The sequence below is a fragment of the Osmerus eperlanus genome, chromosome 25 (genome assembly GCF_963692335.1).
Source record: "Osmerus eperlanus chromosome 25, fOsmEpe2.1, whole genome shotgun sequence".
NCBI lineage: Eukaryota > Metazoa > Chordata > Actinopteri > Osmeriformes > Osmeridae > Osmerus > Osmerus eperlanus.
Genome location: NC_085042.1, coordinates 10,015,074 through 10,035,038, shown reverse-complemented (window position 1 = coordinate 10,035,038; position 19,965 = coordinate 10,015,074). Strand labels below are relative to the sequence as shown.

General features: G+C 48.1%; 2 protein-coding genes across 4 annotated transcripts; one reads left to right on the top strand and one right to left on the bottom strand.

Annotated features, from left to right (window-relative positions):
- Positions 1-1,683: 1,683 nt before the first annotated feature.
- On the bottom strand, positions 1,684-10,627 carry LOC134012009 (E3 ubiquitin-protein ligase KCMF1-like). 3 transcript variants are annotated; one of them, XM_062451604.1, is made up of 7 exons: positions 10,354-10,627; positions 7,035-7,202; positions 6,600-6,739; positions 5,845-5,946; positions 4,938-5,118; positions 3,873-4,173; positions 1,684-3,061 (listed from the first exon to the last, which is right to left on the bottom strand). In XM_062451604.1, the coding sequence occupies exons 1-7, from the start codon at positions 10,610-10,612 to the stop codon at positions 2,761-2,763; spliced, it is 1,452 nt and encodes a 483-aa protein (XP_062307588.1). In that variant the 5' UTR covers positions 10,613-10,627; the 3' UTR covers positions 1,684-2,760. The 3 variants fall into 3 exon arrangements, with proteins under 3 accessions (XP_062307588.1, XP_062307589.1, XP_062307590.1); XM_062451605.1 differs by lacking the exon at positions 10,354-10,627 and adding an exon at positions 8,966-9,161; XM_062451606.1 differs by lacking the exon at positions 10,354-10,627 and adding an exon at positions 8,633-8,785.
- A 2,529-nt stretch (positions 10,628-13,156) lies between these two features.
- lipg (lipase, endothelial) lies at positions 13,157-18,740 on the top strand. Its single transcript, XM_062451480.1, has 10 exons — positions 13,157-13,508; positions 14,521-14,702; positions 15,004-15,183; positions 15,707-15,818; positions 16,155-16,373; positions 16,629-16,871; positions 17,095-17,212; positions 17,355-17,579; positions 17,744-17,848; positions 17,991-18,740. Exons 1-10 carry the CDS (start codon positions 13,418-13,420, stop codon positions 18,001-18,003), a joined length of 1,488 nt encoding a protein of 495 aa, XP_062307464.1. The 5' UTR covers positions 13,157-13,417; the 3' UTR covers positions 18,004-18,740.
- The last annotated feature ends 1,225 nt before the right edge of the window (positions 18,741-19,965 follow it).

Genomic DNA, 19,965 nt, shown 5'->3' with positions numbered 1-19,965 from the left:
AACAGGATGTCTCACTCTGTAACAGGATGTCTCACTCTGTAGCAGTATGTCTCACCCTGTAACATGTCTCACTCTGTAAAAGAATGTCTCACTCTGTAGCGGGATGTCTCACTCTGTAACAGGATGTCTCACTCTGTAACAGGATGTCTCACTCTGTAGCAGGATGTCTCACTCTGTAGCAGGATGTCTCACTCTGTAACAGGATGTCTCACTCTGTAACAGGATGTCTCACTCTGTAGCAGGATGTCTCACTCTGTAGCAGGATGTCTCACTCTGTAGCAGGATGTCTCACTCTGTAACAGGATGTCTCACTCTGTAACAGGATGTCTCACTCTGTAGCAGGATGTCTCACTCTGTAACAGGATGTGATCCTGATTGGCCCTCTTCTGTATTACTGTGTCTTTTTACTATTTGCTATTTAACTGTTCCTCGGAAACCTAGCCTGGGCTCATATAAGATCTAACTAAGCTTGTCTGATTTGCATATAACGTACTGTAATGTTGCTTTTATTAACATTTGTGAGAAATTGTCAGCAATTAAAACAAATTAAATTATGGGAATTAAAATTACAAAGAATATCAAATATAATGTGTTGTGTTTTTTGTTGTTGTGGAGGTTTGGTGTGACTGGTATGTTTGTTTCCAACAATATTTATTTTAACCAAAGTATTACTTTGTTATTGAAAAGTGCCTTTATAAATGTGATTATGTATCTGGTGTTATTTCCAACAGTGGTCTTCAACCCTGGTCCTCAGAGCCCATTACTGGATCCTTCGCTTCATAACTGAGGACCAGGGTTGAAGACCACCGAATTACAAATTACACATTTACTCAAAAACTCAACAGTACAAAATCTAAATACTAGCCAATATAATCTATATACTAGCTAATCTAATAGCTCTCAAGATAAAGTAATGCCAAACCTTCCAAAAATAAAACAGGATGGCTTGGACTTGTACTTGAATGTAATTGAGACTTGGCATCAGAGGTTTCATACCCCTGAGGGTTCTTCACCTTTGTTCATTAGCAGAGGCCACAGAGGGCCACAGAAGCCACAGAGGGCCATTTCACAGTACGCCCTTTGAAGGCTACATCCACGACTTCTAATGGAGGTTTTAGTTTGTGTCTCCTAGGAGACAGGAGAGAATGTTGGCCACTAGAACATGTGCCACAAATACTTGGCACAGACTAAATAAAGGAGAGGCCAGTAGCCCCCTGTGAATGAGGACCATGGAGGCTGAGGCCCAATGCAGGGCACCCCAAAGTTAGCTTTATATTTATTAATGGTAAAGTTCAATTTAAGTGGGCTCTTTTAAAGATACACTTTAATGTTGCAGATGATTCTGCTTTACTTGGGGACAGAGATGTATGTAAGATGTTATTATGTTGTAATGAGAACATGTAACGAGTGTCTGTACTTTTACTGAGTGAAGGAGTGAGTGAGTGAAGGATGTGTGTAATGTTGCCATCTCTGCTTGGGACAGCCCGGTGAAGATAGACTGGGACGGTCATATAGACTCCAGTAGGATTTGAACCCAAAACCTCAACCTACATGGCCCACTGTTACCCCATGAGTAACCATGGTGCCCGCTACGCAGGCGTCATGTGTTTAAGGTTCTTTTCACAAGCTTGGCCCATTATGGTAGTTTCCAAACACACACACACACAAACCAGACAGCAGAACTGGGTTAGATCATTACCATCCAAAATCATTTTATTGTCCTCCAAGTTGAATGGCCTTTCCAAACACCAAGAAAACATTCATCGCATTTCTTCGGGTAGCAGTGGAGGAATACCAAGGTGTTCCTCACGTGGACCAAATGAATAATGAGGTTGACCATTTGTGATTCTCTCGCGTTGACATGCAACACCTCTGAATTAGAGAAATGCTGAGGAACATCTTGAAGGAATCAAGGGAAGGTAGAGAACAGAACGTTATCCCAAAACACTTTTCCAATGTCAGTTCTAAAACAGACAGTTATGCAACTGCTCCATTTATGACATATTTTTTGCCCATGGCCTTGTCATATCTGTGAGGCGTGTGTAGTGTCTAGTTGCTAGGCAACTCAAAACAGCCCCCACAGCTCAACTGGACCTGAGTTACACGAGCCAATCATAAGTGATACCAGACTGAATGGGGGCGGAGCTTAATTTAAACAAAAAACAGTATTAGCAGTCTGTATCAGGATCATCAAACAATTTTGTGACATTTGACGTCGCTTAACCTCCAAAAATAAAACCATGTTAGCAGGTGCCCCTCTGGAAGGATCCCTTTCAGTCTGCAGTGACGGTGCAGTCCCTGGGCACAGGGGGAAGGAGCTCATGCCAAAGGTTATGGTCAACCACACAAGCACTTTAAACATGAAGAACCATAAACACAAGCAGCATCTTGTTTGTTGATAAGTCCTCAGTGTGTTAGTGTGGAGGTTTATCTGACAGCTAAACCACATACTGCCCACCGGCAGCTAAAGGAAACATTGGGTTATGTTTGAAATTGATTACCAGTATTCATAGATATTTATCTGATATATATATAGATATAGTTTTTTTTTCGTTCTCTGTGGTCTGTCACATGCTCTCTTGATTTCAGATTCTCACTCCTGTATTTAATGTACACAACGTGTCGATAGGGAGGGGGCGAGGGAGGGCTGAAATGGCATCAAAATAGGACACAAGGAAAGAACCGAAGCAGAGAAGTCTTTGTTTTCAAAACGTGTCATCGCTTGGCATTTGGCCGCCGTGGCGGGTGTGGGGCGGGGCATCAGCGTGGGGGCGGGGCATCAGCGTGGGGGCGGGGGGGGGGCTGCTTCTTCACGGCGTTCGCCGTTGCTTCTCTGAGGTTGAGGTTCTCCAGCGCCACCTCCAGGGTCATGACATCCAGGCAGCCCATGGCCCCGAAGTCGGCGAAGCCCCGAAGAGGGCCGGCGTGGTGATGGGCTGCTGGGGCGTTGTGGTCCAGCAGCAGTGTGGACAGCAGCAGCTCTGTCACAAACAGGCCGCGGTCCGCCCAGCCAGACTCACACTCCTGCAGGTCCACCTCCGACAGCCTGGGCTCACTCAGCCTGCGGGAGGGGGAGGAGGAGAATCATGGATGGAGAGAGACAGAGAGAGAGACAGAGACAGAGAGAGAGACAGAGAGAGACAGAGACAGACAGAGACAGACAGAGACAGAGACAGACAGAGACAGACAGAGACAGAGACAGAGACAGAGAGACAGAGACAGACAGAGACAGAGAGAGAGACAGACAGAGACAGACAGAGACAGACAGAGACAGACAGAGACAGACAGAGACAGACAGAGACAGACAGAGACAGAGAGAGAGACAGAGACAGACAGAGACAGAGAGACAGACAGAGACAGAGAGAGAGACAGAGACAGAGACAGAGACAGACAGAGACAGACAGAGACAGACAGAGACAGACAGAGACAGACAGAGACAGAGAGAGAGACAGAGACAGAGAGAGAGACAGACAGAGACAGAGAGAGAGACAGAGAGAGAGAGAATTCATAGATGGAGGTGGAATTGTGAATGATAGATGGAAGGAACAAGTAGTAGTCAGAGAGAGGAAATTAGAACATGCAAGGTCTGAACAAAGACACATATTATAATAACAATAATATCAGAATCTTTCATCGTTATTGAATACGTAAGCAACCCTGCCGCTGGAACACAGGAGGAGGAAAGTGATGTTCTGCTAGAGGAGTAAAGTGATGTTCTGCTAGAGGAGTAAAGTGATGTTCTGCTAGAGGAGTAAAGTGATGTTCTGCTAGAGGAGTAAAGTGATGTTCTGCTAGAGGAGTAAAGTGATGTTCTGCTAGAGGAGGAAAGTGATGTTCTGCTAGAGGAGTAAAGCGTGCGTTCCACCCCCCACCTGTTGAGGAGGAAGTTGTGCCCGGCGTGTGTGTTGTGCTCGTGCGTGCCGGGGTGGGGGCCGGGCGGGGGGCAGGGGTTGGCGTTGGGGCTGGCGTTGCTGTTGGCGGTGCCCAGGGCGGCGCGGGCGGGGGCGCTGCGGGGGGCTCCGCGGGCCGTGTCCAGCTGCTGCCGGGCAGCCTGGGCCTGCTGACGCTCAAGCTGCAGCTGCATCTGGAGCTGCTGCAGCTGCGAGGCCGACGGCCCCGAGCTCACCTGGCCCCCCGCGGAGCGCCGCACCCCCGACAGCTGGGACAGGAGCTCTGGAGGAGGAGCGGGGGACAGGTTACATTAATACACCCACAGTCACCTCCCCATATCTCTATGCAGTCCTGCCTCTGCACAGCACCAGCCGGTCAGAGACGAGGATGCCTGAGCCATGACAACGAGGCCCTGTGGAACTGGGCCCAGACACGGCGCCACGGCAACCAACAGGCACCCCCGGGTTCTAACTCTGGACCCTGGTTACATCTCAAGCATTCTGCCATGGCAACCAGCACAGAGCTTGCACTGAGCAATGGTCCTTGTCACCCACTATAGGAGTGTGTGTTTCTGACCTGCTATGAGTGTGAGAGTGTTTCTGACCGGCTATGAGTGTGAGAGTGTTTCTGACCTGCTATGAGTGTGAGAGTGTTTCTGACCTGCTATGGGAGAGTGTGAGAGTGTTTCTGACCAGCTATGAGTGTGAGAGTGTTTCTGACCTGCTATGGGAGTGTGAGAGTGTTTCTGACCGGCTATGAGTGTGAGAGTGTTTCTGACCTGCTATGGGAGAGTGTGAGAGTGTTTCTGACCTGCTATGAGTGTGAGAGTGTTTCTGACCTGCTATGGGAGAGTGTGAGAGTGTTTCTGACCTGCTATGAGTGTGAGAGTGTTTCTGACCGGCTATGAGTGTGAGAGTGTTTCTGACCTGCTATGAGTGTGAGAGTGTTTCTGACCTGCTATGGGAGAGTGTGAGAGTGTTTCTGACCTGCTATGAGTGTGAGAGTGTTTCTGACCTGCTATGGGAGAGTGTGAGAGTGTTTCTGACCTGCTATGGGGTCCATGGCCTCTCTGTTGTAGTTGGAGCTCTGCGAGGAGTTCTGGGTGTTGGAGAGCCCCCCGGTGGTGGTGCTGGTGAAGTGCATGTTGGACCTACGAGCCCGCTGCCCCCCCAGCCCCCTCCCAGGGTGGAACATCCTCCTCACATGACGCACCCCGCTGGACTCATCGTGGGCAAGACCGTCAAAGAACACACACACAGGATGACCCACATCTCTCCTGCCTCTCTGAAGAACATCTCATTCACAAGACTAGTATTGTATCCATTATTGTGTCTCTCCTCCCCTGCCTGTGTTTACTGTAAACAAGCTTAAAGAACATGATCTGACAGGCCGAGCTTGCTTTGTGATGCAAGTCCTTTTAAAAAACAAGGATTAAGATCAGATACAACCAACTCGTTCTCTCTCGCTCTCATTTCTTCCCACAAATCGAGAAATCCTCATGCACCCAAAACATTAAAGCAGCTTGTAGAGTTTGTGGTGGAATGTCCCTTTAAACACACTCTTGCTGCCCCGCAGGGGGGGCAGCAGGGGGGCAGCAGGGGGGCAGCAGGGGGGCAGCAGGGGGGCAGCAGGGGGGCAGCAGGGGGGCAGCAGGGGGGCAGCAGGGGGGGCAGCAGGGGGGGCAGCAGGGGGCAGCAGGGGGGCAGCAGGGGGGCAGCAGGGGGGGCAGCAGGGGTGCAGCAGGGGGGCAGCAGGGGGCAGCAGGGGGGCAGCAGGGGGGGCAGCAGGGGGGCAGCAGGGGGCAGCAGGGGGGCAGCAGGGGGGCAGCAGGGGGGCAGCAGGGGGGGCAGCAGGGGGCAGCAGGGGGGCAGCAGGGGGGCAGCAGGGGGGGCAGCAGGGGGGCAGCAGGGGGGCAGCAGGGGGGCAGCAGGGGGGCAGCAGGGTAAAGGATATCAGGTCTCTGGGAGCTCTGTGTTCCAGTGTGAGATGAGCAGCAAAGTCGTCTGTCACATGGTTGGGGTCTCCGCCAGGCAGCGCTGCACAGATGGGGCATATCTGGAGACAGAACCAGGCACACTTCATTACACAACACTGACTCTGGGCTGGGGCATTACGCTCTTTAACAACCAGTGTGTATTTATTTTATACTGAACACAGCTTTCAAAGTGTATCCCAGTGTGCGTGCCATGTTCTGTATGTGAGGGTGGCGGGCACAGGGAGCTGACACACCCTGGGTAACCTGTCCTGATGCTTCTAACACATCCTCTTCCAGCTGTGCAGTTTTTCTGAGTGTCTGGGGTTCAGTATGAGATGTGATGGTGTGCGCTGCTCTGGGGTTCAGTATGAGATGTGATGGTGTGCGCTGCTCTGTGGGGTTCAGTATGAGATGTGATGGTGTGTGCTGCTCTGGGGTTCAGTATGAGATGTGATGGTGTGCGCTGCTCTGTGGGGTTCAGTATGAGATGTGATGGTGTGCGCTGCTCTGTGGGGTTCAGTATGAGATGTGATGGTGTGTGCTGCTCTGGGGTTCAGTATGAGATGTGATGGTGTGCGCTGCTCTGTGGGGTTCAGTATGAGATGTGATGGTGTGTGCTGCTCTGGGGTTCAGTATGAGATGTGATGGTGTGCGCTGCTCTGTGGGGTTCAGTATGAGATGTGATGGTGTGTGCTGCTCTGGGGTTCAGTATGAGATGTGCTGCTGTACTCACCACCTCGGTCGAGGTGTCTGCATGCTCCCCTGCTACGTGCTCCTGCAGGGAGCTCTCTGTGTGGCCCATCCTGCCACAGTACGGGCAGGTGTAGGCCTGGGGCTGCTCCACAGACAGGGCCTCCCCTCCATAGTACAGGTCTGGAGGGGGGGGGGGATAGAGGGAGGCACATCAGAATCTTCTCATGTCTCAAAGACGAGGATGAAGACAACAAAAAAAAACAAGACAAAGAAGAGTGACCTGAACATGACACACTGGAGCTAGCAAGGCTGCATCTACCTGGCTGGTCACCTGAACATGACACACTGGAGCTAGCAAGGCTGCATCTACCTGGCTGGTCACCTGAACATGACACACTGGAGCTAGCAAGGCTGCATCTACCTGGCTGGTCACAGCTCAGACTATGTTCAAACAGGCTCAGGATGGCTGACCTACCGAAGTCGACCCTGGTCAGTATGCACTGCATGGGGTGTTCTGTGGTGTGTCTGGTGGTGGTGGCTCCGCCCTCGTAACACGACGCACACAGGTCGTAGTCGTAGCAGATTAAACACTTGTATCTCCGCCCTCGGAAGTTGCCTTTCAAACACGCGTCGCAGCTTACACCTGCAGAGAACACACAGAGAGAAGCTGGTAGGTCTGAGGAAGGTGCTTTATTACAACGTTTTGGAGTGAAAGAGTGACAGGGAGAGAGCGAGAGAGAGAATTAAGAATAATGTCAAGTTTGTTGGAGAGTGTGATGTGAAATATCACAACAATATGTTAGCCTACACACTGCAAAGTGAGTGACATGACAAATATCAAATGTGTCTATACTTCAATGCTACACTCATCTATGGACATCGTCTACAACCATTTCACATTTCAGTTTCACATCTCACAGGATGAGCAATATACAGAAACTCTAGCATCTATATTTAATGGGGCTATTAATAGTCAGACCGTGACATCAAAGTTGGTAATTTATCCAAACAAAAGCTTTTACTTTCAATCTCCTTACTACAACAGAGACTCACCAACCCATAATGCTATATAAAGCAGTGGCTATGTTTAGATGGTCAGACATCGTCCATGTATATGTTGCACACACTTGTCATATCTATAAATCAGGACATATCTATAGATGACACCAATATCCACTGCTAGTAATATGGAGACCCTGCATGTTGCGAAGTTGACCATGGCAGATCGTAAACCATCCGGGATTCATTCATATCCACTTTACAACTGAAATGTTTCGTTTACAACCTCTTCAACCATTGAACCAATAGGCCTACTTCAACTCAACAAACCACTTGTCTTGGTATAGTTAGGAACTTGTTACAGCTGGAGCTAGCGCTACATTATTCAAGAGGCCTTCGCCATACAATGGGTGTATTAACTTATAGCCGCATCACAGTCAATTCTATGAACACCTTGTAAATGAATCTATTGTTTCATAGCAAGTCAAAAACTACCTTTAATAGTTTCAATGAACACAGACTTAACACAGGACTCTAAACTGTAGGCCGTACAGAAATAACTTGACCACACTACACACTATTTTAAGTGCTTCAATAGCTAGCTAACATTAGTACGGTTACAACCACCATAGCCAACACTACTAGTACTGTAGCTAGCTAAATAGCGAGCTAGTTCGTTCTTAGATCTAGTGTTAGGCTAGCTATATTAGCTAGTGCGAAACGCTGAGGACAACGCATTCAAACACAAGCAGAAGTTTACTATAGTTTCTATGGCTGCTCTACTAGCTAGGTGGTGCTACATGGTCGTAGCAACCCTACACAGTAGCAAGGTTAACTGGGGTGTGTGCGCTAGTAGTGGCTACCGTTAGCCTCTGGGGTACAGTCACCAGTTTACCAGGTTCAACAACCAGACCAGCCAACTCTACATACCGTGACCAGGCAGGATAAATGATCAGCCTAAAAAACACAAGACATCATACACCCATTCATCCACTGACTGACACTACATGATAGCCTAGTCATTCAGCTAGCTACCTGTCAGCTAGCAAACTAGCTAGTAGCTACATACCTCACATGTTGATTTTGCTAGTCTAGTTAGAGCTAGCTAGCTGGCTAGCAAACTAATACATTGTCTGTTCAGATTCACTACGAGAACCACCGAAGAAGCCACGCGTCCATTGCGTTGTCAGCCCACTATATAGAGACCCGGCTACACACCGTGGTACAATTAGTGTCTGCCGCCATCATGCACCCATGTAAATGCATATCACTAGCAGCAGGCTAGCAAATCGTCGTTAGCTAGCCTGCTAACGTAGCTAGTCGTTTTCTAGCTACAAAACCCCCACCAAATCTGACGAGGGAAGCCAGCCTTACATACCGATTCTATTGCTAATGGGTCATCGTTACCTTCATGACGGGACATCCTATGAACACTGAAACAGCCCCCTACTTGGGCTACTTGTCTTCAACCACGCAATTAGCTGATATACAACACCGAAGAGGAGAAGCCGGGCCTGGCAGTCCCTGGCCGCTTCCCTCATGAAGGATCCGGTTGAGCACACCGCCTCCTCCGCCCCCTGTTGTCATTGGCCCCTGCGATGACGCTGCTTCACCGCCAAGGGGAGCCCGTGTCTATTTTTTGTCGAATCGGATCAAGTTTGAGTTGAGTACGTGACTGTCATGCAGTGAAAATGATATGTGACATGCACTTCCAAGCATGACACTTGATATACTCGTCCTGTGAAGAGTAGAGGCTCTCTGGTTATCAGCAGTCGGGCAGTCAAATTAGTTGGTCAACCTGTTTCCATTCGCCACAGCCTGATGGAAACTTCCAGAATCACAGTTTGATTGGTTCTTTGTGGCAATTAGGTCAATGGCTCCAAAGAGCAAAGCCAAGATCTGATCCTGGCTTGAGAAGACAAGGAGTGACTTAACTCTTGTGCTGCCTTCGGGTCACATGACCCAAAGGTTCATAACGAACCACCGTTGTGTTTACCCAATTTTACCCAATACAAAAACAAATAACAATTATTTTCTTTTAACCATTGCAATGTGGGGGGTCTGAGACAGCCCGACAGTTAAAAGAAAATGCTTCACTTTGTTTTTGTAGGAGGTAAATTTGTCGCAATACGACGGTGGGTCACAATGACTGATGGGTCAGAATGACCCGAAGATAACACAAGGGTTAAAGAATATGTTCTACGGTCCTTCTACATCTTTAATTGATGGGAAGCAATCACTGCAAGATAATTAATTACAAATCAAAATCAAATCAAAATTTATTTGTATAGCCCTTTTTACAAGCAATGTCACAGAGGGCTTCACATACGCCCATAGAACTGCCCCTCAACAAACCTAAACCCTCAAGGAAGACAAGGAAAAACTCAATATGGTGTTACTCAATACTAATTTACCCATGTCTCCGCTTTGACCTGGAAAACCAGACACTATGTTACTCGAACAACTCAAAGCATTTCAAGTATACCTTTTAGCAAGCACATTTTTCCAGTGACATGCAGTTAGGATTCAAACCTGCAACCTCTTGATCTGCAGTCAAATGCTCAGTGAGGAACAATGGTAGAAACCTTGTGAGGTGCAGTTCAGTGAGGGCTCCCTCCTCCAGACACGGTCTGACACACAGAGGAGCAGACCGGAGGCTGAACACAATCAAGGATCAATCTGTTACACTGACACAGCCCAACAGCAAGATCATATCTCTAATACAACAGTACAAGAAAGGCAATTTTGCAGACACTACAAGAAGTAACATAAAGTGCTGAATATGATGTCCTTACATGGGCACCAAACGCCCTGGACGTGTGGGGACGGGGCATCCGTAGCCCCCGCCAGACCGACGGCAGGGACTGAGAGGAGCAGGGCCGAGGGAGGAGGAGGGTCCAGGACTGGGGAGACAGGAAGGAGAAGCACCTCAGGGTGTAGGAGGGGGAATCCTTCATCCTGAACGCAAGAAGAAGGAGACGTCCTTATGTCACAGAACCAAGTGGGCGAGTCGAGGAGCGGGACTGAATGATGTCCTGGAGGTAGAGGGGCCATCCAGTAGCCTGGAGGGAAGGCAAAGGTCAGGGTTTGGTACCTGATACTGGCAGCAAGTGACAGCCAGAGGAGAGGCTTCAGCAGGGGAGGGAGGAGACAGGCTGGTGAGCCTGGGAGAGGAGGGACTGAGGCCTGGACGAGCAGCTGGATGAAACGCAGCCTAGGGAACAGAAGGATCTTCCTCAGCTTGTACAAGATATATCGACAGATCCGCGGAAAGTTTTCAGAGTGCTTCTGGAGTCCAGCCTAGGTCTCCCGCTGTTCGGGAGGCTGCTACGTCAGGGAGGCTGCTACGTCAGGGAGGCTGCTACGTCAGGGAGGCTGCTACGTCAGGGAGGATGCTACGTCAGGGAGGATGCTACGTCAGGGAGGCTGCTACGTCAGGGAGGATGCTACGTCAGGGAGGATGCTACGTCAGGGAGGATGCTACGTCAGGGAGGCTGCTACGTCAGGGAGGATGCTACGTCAGGGAGGCTGCTACGTCAGGGAGGATGCTACGTCAGGGAGGCTGCTACGTCAGGGAGGATGCTACGTCAGGGAGGATGCTACGTCAGGGAGGCTGCTACGTCAGGGAGGCTGCTACGTCAGGGAGGATGCTACGTCAGGGAGGATGCTACGTCAGGGAGGATGTAGGGCTCTCGTTCTGGGGAGGGAGAAAGAGCAGGCGTGTCTTGTTGAGGTTTAACTTTAGGTTCATGGAGAGATGTCCGCCAGACAGAGACAGAGAGATGCCAACATGCCAACATTCTGTCACCAATCTGGGGGTGGAAGGTAGGAGAGAAACAGCTGATTGTTGTCAGAGTAGCTGTGGTAATAGAAGCCATGGGACTTGATAACCGAAGAAGCCGTGTGACTTGATAACCAAGCTGAGTGTCATGGTGTAGGGGGACAGAGGGTGATGTGGTGTAGGGGGACAGAGGGTGATGTGGTGTAGGGGGACAGAGGGGCCCAGCAGTGACTCCCGTGGGACTCCAGGAGAGCCGTCTCTGTTCAGCGTCCAGCTTTGAATCCAGAACAGTAGAGATCCTTGGTGACAAAAACATGTAGCTACGTGTGTTTATAAACAAACCATACAAACTAAACGTCAGTTAGATATTTAAACCTATAAGGCTTTGTCTTGGGGTAACTTTTTGTCTGCACACATTTTTTATCACTGACAATTTGTACATTAATCTGCAACCAAGTTCAGGTGGAGAGGAATTTAGCCTCCTCAAACGAATCCAGGCCACCATACTCAGCCTATTACTGAGAGTGAGTTACTCCATAAGTGATGTGTGCTGAATTGCTTAATTGAGGTCTCTGAGCTATTTCTCTATTCAACAACGGCATGTTGTTGCCATGCCAAAGGGAACTTGTTTGGAAAAACCAGGACAAGTTGGCTCAAAGCATGCAGCTCTGGCAGCCAGGATCTATTTACCGAGTTATTTACCAAGTTATTTACCGACCGTGACAGGCGAATAACCAAACTCTGGTTTTGTCCATTGCAGACATGAAAGTGATGCTGACCCGCTGCAGCTGATGGTCCTTGAAGGTAAAATCTTACTTTAGGTGTAATGCTGACCGTAATGCTGACCTCGCGTTTCTGTCGTGGAGCACGCAGCAGATCGGTGGACCAAAGTAACCATGTAGTACTTGTGAAGTCTGGAGGACCGTAAGACCTTCTTTCCAGTACAGTGGAAACCTACTGGTCATTTGGGACTAAAAAAATCGTTGACATGCTCTCACAATGACATCATTATACTATAGGCAATATGGGAGCTACATCGGTGAGAATGCACACCTCTTCCGCCAAATATTAAAGTAGTAATAAAACGCCTCTGTAAAACGTGAGATGTGACCGTCATGTCAAAATTCACCAGATACTCTTGGAGTCCTACAACCTTCAGTTCTCCTCGGTTACACTAGTGCGTGCTTATGTATGTACACAAACAGAATCGTTACCGTACAGCCAAGACCTTTCCCGCGTGAGTTTATTCTTCCCCCCTAATCCATCCGCGAGCTAATCCGCGGTTGGCAGAGGGCCAGCCACAGGACAGTGAGAGGGAACCCCCCCCCCTATTAGTTTTTTAAACATTCCACAGAGTTGCGGCTTTCCCACGTATGGTAATGAGCTGAATTTCATTACATGTAGCCCACCGACATAAAGCACGGAGCGGTTGTTTCAAGTTGCCTATATGAATGAATGCACTGGATCTCAAAAGACCATGTCCCATAAACTATTTGCTGCCATTAGAAATAGTGGGTCCATAACCTTTATGTTGTCTTGCGCCTTTACTGCCGTGTCAGGTGCTGGTTAAAAATAAGAAAGGACAACAGGTCCCTTCTGAATGATTTACATACAATAGCATGTGGCTGTGATGGCAACAACTTCTTCGGGGCGTCAGAAACGGTGTCCTCTTCATGTTCCGAGCCATACAGGGGGCGAGCGTCATGTGCGGCATTGTTTTGTCAACGACGGTCTTATGAATGTTTTAAAAGGCTTAACGTGAGAAGTCTACAATCCATTCAACTTTTTTTGCCACGCCTTCAACGTAAACAAATGGGGGCTTGACCAATTAGAAGCCAGGTAGTGATCGGGCGATGTCAGATGACTATAGGGGAAACTATTTAAAACTCAAATAAGACACTTGATGCGAGCTCAAACGTTTCCTTGATATCCTACAGCTTCCAAGAGTACAGACACCGCCAGTTCAAGCTTTGCTCATTGAAACAGGATCTAAGCGTATAACACCCCATTTCAACAGTGAAAGTTCCCCATAGGCTACAATACAAAACAGTGGGTTTATACATTGTTTTGGGAGAGAAATGAAAAATACTACATTTTCATTGTGGATGATCTTTCATTGTGCAGTCGGGGTCTTTGCGTCGAGTCTAAAAGAGATCGCAGTCCAGAAAGGTAAGAAGAATTCTAACCAACGACTATTTAACTTTTAAAGAACCATGTAAATGAACATTTGTATCTATAAGAAGGACACCCACGTAACGCAATTCTACACCATCTCTGCTGTTAACCGGAGAATCCGTTCCCACATTGCATGCTTGCTGTAGGGTTGATCTATCAGCTCTGTCTAATTATTCTCATTTTTTAATGTGAGTCTACAAGTTGGCGAGAGTTAACATAATCAAGTGTGACATTTTAAGAGTAAAAAGCGGGAACGACTTCACTTTGAAACAGAGGTTATACTACGTGTCTTTGGTGAAGGTTGAAGCCAAAACCGGTTAAGACGTCACTGAACCCTATACTGCCTTTCAGGTTCCGATAGCCTACAGCTTTTTTTATCATTAATTTTGTCATGTTTTACATCACCTATCTAGCTGCACAAGTTATCATAAATGGGCGTTTCGTTTACATAATCCAATTCATCAATTAAATGTAGGCTAATATTTTCTGCCCCAATATTCTTATCTTGTTTTAAAGGCCGTTAGTCAGGAATAGTGCGTACTTTTCACTTACATTTATTCCATTATACGATTTTTAAGGGACGCTTGTAACTTTTCAGTGATTCATATTTAGGCTACACCCATTGTCTGTTGTAATGTGTGGGTATTTAAAACCACAGCTGGAAAGAAAACGAGGAGCCGCGGCTGAGATAGACGAGATCTGGATGCGGGCCAATGGTTGTGTTTTACGCAATGTTAGGCTACCCGATATTCATTCATTTAACATCAATATTGACCCTGCTACATTGGCTTAGCAAAATATTTATATTTTCCCACATTCCGGCAAGTCTGAGCAAGGTCTCATGTCATGAAGAAACTAATTAAAATTCCACTTAAAATAGGCTATAAGAATGAAATAATTGCAAGACGCGTGTCGGAATTAAAAGAAAAGAAAGGATGAGGGAGATTTTACCAACGCCTGAGAAGTATTCTGTAACTGATCACAACTACTCTAATGTTGTCCCTAGATGGGGGAGATGGTGTATTAATTGATGACGAGGCTCTCCATGATCGGATCAAGTACAACATGCGGAAGAGTTTGGACCTGGAGCATGAAGGCTGCCAATTGCAGCCCGGGAACACGGAGGGTCTGCAGGAGTGTGGCTTCAACGCCACAGCCAAGACCATCCTTATCATCCACGGCTGGACGGTAAACCACAACGTTGTCATTTTGCGGAGGCTTTTATCCAAAGTGATTTACAGTAGGGGGGGATTTTAACCTGTGACCCTTTTGATTTGCAGTCAAATCCTTTAAGCTAGATGCATACATTTAGCTCTGCTCACTCACTTGCACACAGAATGGGGGGGAGGGGGTCATGGGAGGTCACAAGGTTCACCAGCCCTGGTTGTAGTCTAGCTGAGGTGGGGCAGCCTGTGGTGTAGAGCAGATGATGGTGTGACTAGCAGCATGTTCAGGTCCTAACCCGCCCCCCCCTCCTCCCCTGTCATAGATGAGTGGCATGTTCGAGAGCTGGATGCACAAGCTGGTTTCCGCGGTGATGCTGCGAGAGAGTGAAGCGAACGTGGTAATCGTGGATTGGCTGAGCCTGGCTCACCAGCTGTACCCGGACGCTGTGAACCACACCCACCGTGTGGGCCTCAGCATCGCCACCATGCTCAACTGGCTCCAGGTATGCCTCTCCTCTGCTCTCTGAACCCTGCTCAGGAACACTTTCCATGCTACTTTTAGATCAGCTGGCAAACAGCAGAGCCGTCTCGTGGGTGACGTGTACGAGGCAGGCATTTCAATGAGAAGGTCAGCGATCCAAGAGGTTTCCATGAACACCTTCGTTATGACCAGTGGAAATACAGACATACTGCGGTGCTCATGCTCTTGTCTACAGCTACTTCTAGGGCAGGGGTTTCAAATGTAGAGCCTCCACATCACATTGATTTAGAGTTTGATCAGATGCGTGAAAAGATGATTTTCTCCTGTTAAGTCTTTCGGATCACTACTTGTTCAGGGTAGGACAGGATCACTGTTTGTTCAGGGTAGACAGAGGCCTGGTTCCTTACAAGTCAGAAAAGATGCAGATGAGCATGGAGACAGATGGTAGAGGTGACTTGGTACTTCCATGCTTGGTGGTGTCTCTGCGGGCGCGCTGTGTTGTGGCGGCTGCTGATGTTAGTGTTTGTTGTTCTGCTCTCTGATAGGATGAGCAGAGCCTTGCCCTGGAGGACGTGCACCTGATTGGCTACAGCCTAGGAGCTCATGTTGCGGGCTACGCTGGAACATTCGTACACGGGATTGTTGGCAGGATCACAGGTAGGAGGACAAGACTAATACGCCAAGGCAAAGCTACAAGTACCTCCTAGTTATGTAGGAATGTATACAGCAGGCATCAGAGGCAACGTTTTGACAAGGGTACAATCGGCCCCTCCCCACTCACTTTTTTTATTACCAAAATCATATTAAGCAGCCGCATCAGGTGTGTGTGTATATATATATATATTTTTTAAAAAGCTGTCTCACCCACATTTGAAAACAAACCTACGCCCCTGGTATGTATGTACACGTACCTCATAGCTATGTAGGAACACAGAGGTACACATATACAGTTGGTCTTAGCAGCAGCTAATTAGACCACGGTGTGTGCTGCAGGTCTGGACCCGGCAGGACCCATGTTCGAGGGGGTGGACGAGCACCGACGTCTGTCCCCAGGAGACGCTGACTTTGTGGATGTCCTCCACACCTACACCCGGGAGGCCCTGGGGGTCAGCATCGGCATCCAGCAGCCCATCGGGGACGTGGACATTTACCCCAACGGAGGAGACGTGCAGCCGGGCTGCGGACTCAGCGATGTGCTCAGCGTGGCAGGAAGTAAGTGCTCGCACACAGGAAGTGCCTACACACCTGTTTCGTTTCCTGTTTACCATGCAGACGGGGTAGATTTCGATCTCTAAATCTGGAAATGTGGCATGTAGGTTTGAGGAGGTAATTTTCAAGATCTTAAAAAAAGGGGAAGGGGGTAAATTTTTTTTCTTTAGTTTCTAATCAAGGGAAGTTATTGTTAGCGATGGTACAGATAACTAGTAGACTGTGTATTTATATATCCTTCACGCTGTCCTCCCCCAGACTTCATGGAAGTGATGAAGTGTGAACACGAGAGGGCTGTCCACCTGTTCGTGGACTCCCTGATGAACAAGGAGCACATGAGCTTTGCCTACCAGTGCACAGGCCCCGAGCGCTTCAAGAAGGGTGTCTGTCTGAGCTGCCGCAAGAACCGCTGCAACAATATCGGCTACAACACCAAGAAGATGCGCAAGAGACGCAACAGCAAGATGTACCTGAAGACTCGCGCAGTCACGCCGTTCGGAGGTGAGCGCCAGAACTCCACTCCGCTTTAGCGACCGTGCGGCGTGTCGAGGAAGCGTTTTGCTCTTGTTGACAAACACGGCTGCTGAGATGGGAGTTCCATCTACAGTCGATGCGTGTCGTCTGAGACGTGTTATTTATTCCATGCCAGCAGTCCAAACTAGCGTGAATGCAAGCATAACCCCTGCCCTGTGGTGAAGTGCTAACAGCTCTCCTATCTCCCAAGGCTACCACTACCAGATGAAGATGCACGTGTTCAACAGGAAGGGCGAAGACGCAGACCCCACATTCCACGTCAAGCTGTACGGTGCCCACAACAACACCAACAACCTCTCAGTAGATGTGTGAGTACCAGCCCTCGCCACACTCCCCTCCCCGCCTGTGCGCTTCCTGCCTGACTTCCTGCCTGACTTCCTGCCTGACTTCCTGCCTGAATCCTGCCTGACTTCCTGCCTGACTTCCTGTCGATCTCCCTCCTGATGCCAGGCCTGAAAAGGTGGGCCTGAACCTGACCAACACCTTCCTGGTGTTCACCGAGGAGGACATCGGAGACCTGCTGAAGATCCGTCTGAGCTGGGAAGGGGCCAGCGAGTCCTTCAGCTCCATGTTGAAGAGCCTGAAGAAGAGCCTCTGGAGCTGGAACAGTAACCCCGTCAACCCTGTCCTGGAGGTGCGCAGGATCAGAGTCAAGTGTGGAGAAACGCAGAGGAAGTGAGTGAGACAGCGGCTATCTTGTCCATGTGGGCAGAATGAATCTCATTGGTCCATTTCATTCATTCATCATTGTCTGCTGCAGCCCTTACGGACCTTTTTTGTGTTTATTGTTAATTTACACGGACGTTCTGTAATTGTTTTTTTTCGTGATCGCTTTGCAGGTTTACTTTCTGTGCCCAAGAACCATCCAAAACAGAAATTTCCCCGGGAGAGGGACTCACCTACGTGAAGTGTCGTGACGGCTGGGAGGTCAAACCCAGGAAGAGGTAACGTCCACCGTCTCTCTTACATGTCCAGGTGGAATGCAGAAAATAAATGACTCGTTTTACGTCGTCTCAGTATTTATGAAGTGTCATTTTCCAGTGTCCAGGCGCAGGTTTCGACTAAGTATCTCTGTTTGTTTGACAGGCTGCTATCATAAGAACTCACAAGGGCAACTAACCACGGGACCCAAGACGGGAAGCGACGGCTTCGGTTCACCTGAGCACTTTGAAGAGGAGAGGGAGAAGCTCTCCAAGAGAGGGTCGTGAACGCTTCTGACTCAGAATGCACCAAGAAGATTTCACTGGCTATATGACTCTGGGCTGTGTCCAGTGAGATATGTAAAGACTGCATGCAGGCTTTCTGTCGAAGGGCTGGAAGAGTTCTGGAAGAGGATGCCCAGGTCGTCTCCTCAGTGTGGATTTGTTTAGACTAGGGCTAGAGAGTTAGCGGGTGACACTGTCAGTACACATGCCCAGCCAACGGTCTATTTACTGTGTATTATTTACTGTGTACTTTTTATTTATGAATGAAAAGCACTGCAAGACCAAGCTTATTTATCTATCTGAAGCACACCCACTGCTGAAGTACATGTTTGGATGCGTTTCCTGTGTGTGTGTGTGTGTGTGAGAGAGGTGTGTGTGTGTGTGTCTGTGCATATTTGTACCTAACAGATGTGCCTTTCAGCTGTGTGAGATTGGAAAACACTATTACTGAAAGAGATTGTGTTCTGTGCGCACAGAACTCAGAACTCGCTCTCACTGGGGATGTGATGTGCTAACAGTGTTATTGCTGATGACTGTATGTCCCAGTGTTATATTTGTGGGTGTGTGGTGTACATAATGTAAATAACCTTTGGAAAATGAATAAAATAAACTTGTTTGTAATGGTTCTGCTACAGAGACTTGTTTTGAACTGTTAATCCTATACCTGTTACCTGAGTTTTCATACTTACTACAGAGGGAGCACCACCAGGATGGTGTTCAAGGGGCTTATTCTAGTTCTGTTCTTACACAAGACAAAATCCCTATCCACCTTCTGGGTAATCCTGGTCTTGTGACTGTGTTTAGGTCTTTATTTTACCCCCAGAAAGAAGGTGCTTTGAAGGTGCCTTAACATTCTTGTTCAACTGCTACACTACTCTTACAGTTCCATCTGCTGCACATTTTCTAGGTGGTCCAAAGTAAACTAAACCAAACTAAAGTGTTGTTCATCAAAAGTATGGCAGCATGCAGGGACAAATACAGGCGGCAACTCTTATTTGGGAGATTCAACATGTTTCACTTTCTCTCCTTCCCAAACACTGAACTAGTGTGAGTTCACCCCAGGTGTCTACACACCAGAGTAAACTACTCAATCATTTCCAACTCATCTGTGACTTTATTTCTCTTATTAAACAATAGCATGGTACCACTATCACGGACACTGCCCTGTAGCATGTGTATATTCCTTGCAATCCTGAAATTGGTCTAGTGATTAAAACTGCAAGCAGCATTGAGCCTCAGGTTGTCTAAAGCCCTACATGCCCATGTTATCAGGCACTTGTAAACCAAAGAACATCCCTGCAATAAAAAGTCTGGAGATATTGTGTATAATATAAAGTGTTTACCAGAAACACTGACTCTTTCCATGACAGACTGGCTAGGTTACTCCAGGTGAAAACCATGACCTTTTATTAGTGTGACTATTAGTATGTCCACTTCAATCAATGTCAGTGATGGGGAGGACACAGGATAAAGGGTTTTACACATAAAAAAAAAGAAAGTATTGTGTTCGTATGCCATTCAGAGGGTAAATGGGCACAATCAAAGATCCAGGCGACATTAAATGTGATGTAATATCAGGTAGCAGGCCTGCCTGTTAGAATGTGGTTTTCAGATTGTCAAAAGTTTCCAAGACCAAGCTTATTTCTGTTTCCAGTTTCAAGCAAGTGGTCTGAAACAGCCCATAATGAAAGAAGCTTATACAGTCTGGGCTGCAATCAATCAACGTAACCTTGACAACCCTGATCTCGTTCTACGAGGTCAGGAACGAGGAAGAGCCGTGAGGAAGGAGGAATTCAACGAGCTCATCAGAAATGTCATCTCTCTTCTCGCTCTCTCTCCGAACGGCAGGATGTGAA

What these genes read in the sequence shown, in the direction of transcription:
- LOC134012009 (XM_062451604.1), bottom strand. Translation starts at nt 10,612, where the DNA reads ATGGCCCCTCTACCTCCAGGACATCATTCAGTCCCGCTCCTCGACTCG. An exon ending in CCAGGGCGTTTGGTGCCCAT is followed by an intron (nt 7,203 to 10,353) that starts GTAAGGACATCA and finishes TGTTCTCTGCAG; the next exon opens with GTGTAAGCTGCGACGCGTGT. An exon ending in ACAGAGCTCCCAGAGACCTG is followed by an intron (nt 5,119 to 5,844) that starts ATATCCTTTACC and finishes GGTCTTGCCCAC; the next exon opens with GATGAGTCCAGCGGGGTGCG.
- lipg (XM_062451480.1), top strand. Translation starts at nt 13,418, where the DNA reads ATGAAAAATACTACATTTTCATTGTGGATGATCTTTCATTGTGCAGTC. An exon ending in TTATCATCCACGGCTGGACG is followed by an intron (nt 14,703 to 15,003) that starts GTAAACCACAAC and finishes CCCCTGTCATAG; the next exon opens with ATGAGTGGCATGTTCGAGAG. An exon ending in AACAACCTCTCAGTAGATGT is followed by an intron (nt 17,213 to 17,354) that starts GTGAGTACCAGC and finishes TCCTGATGCCAG; the next exon opens with GCCTGAAAAGGTGGGCCTGA.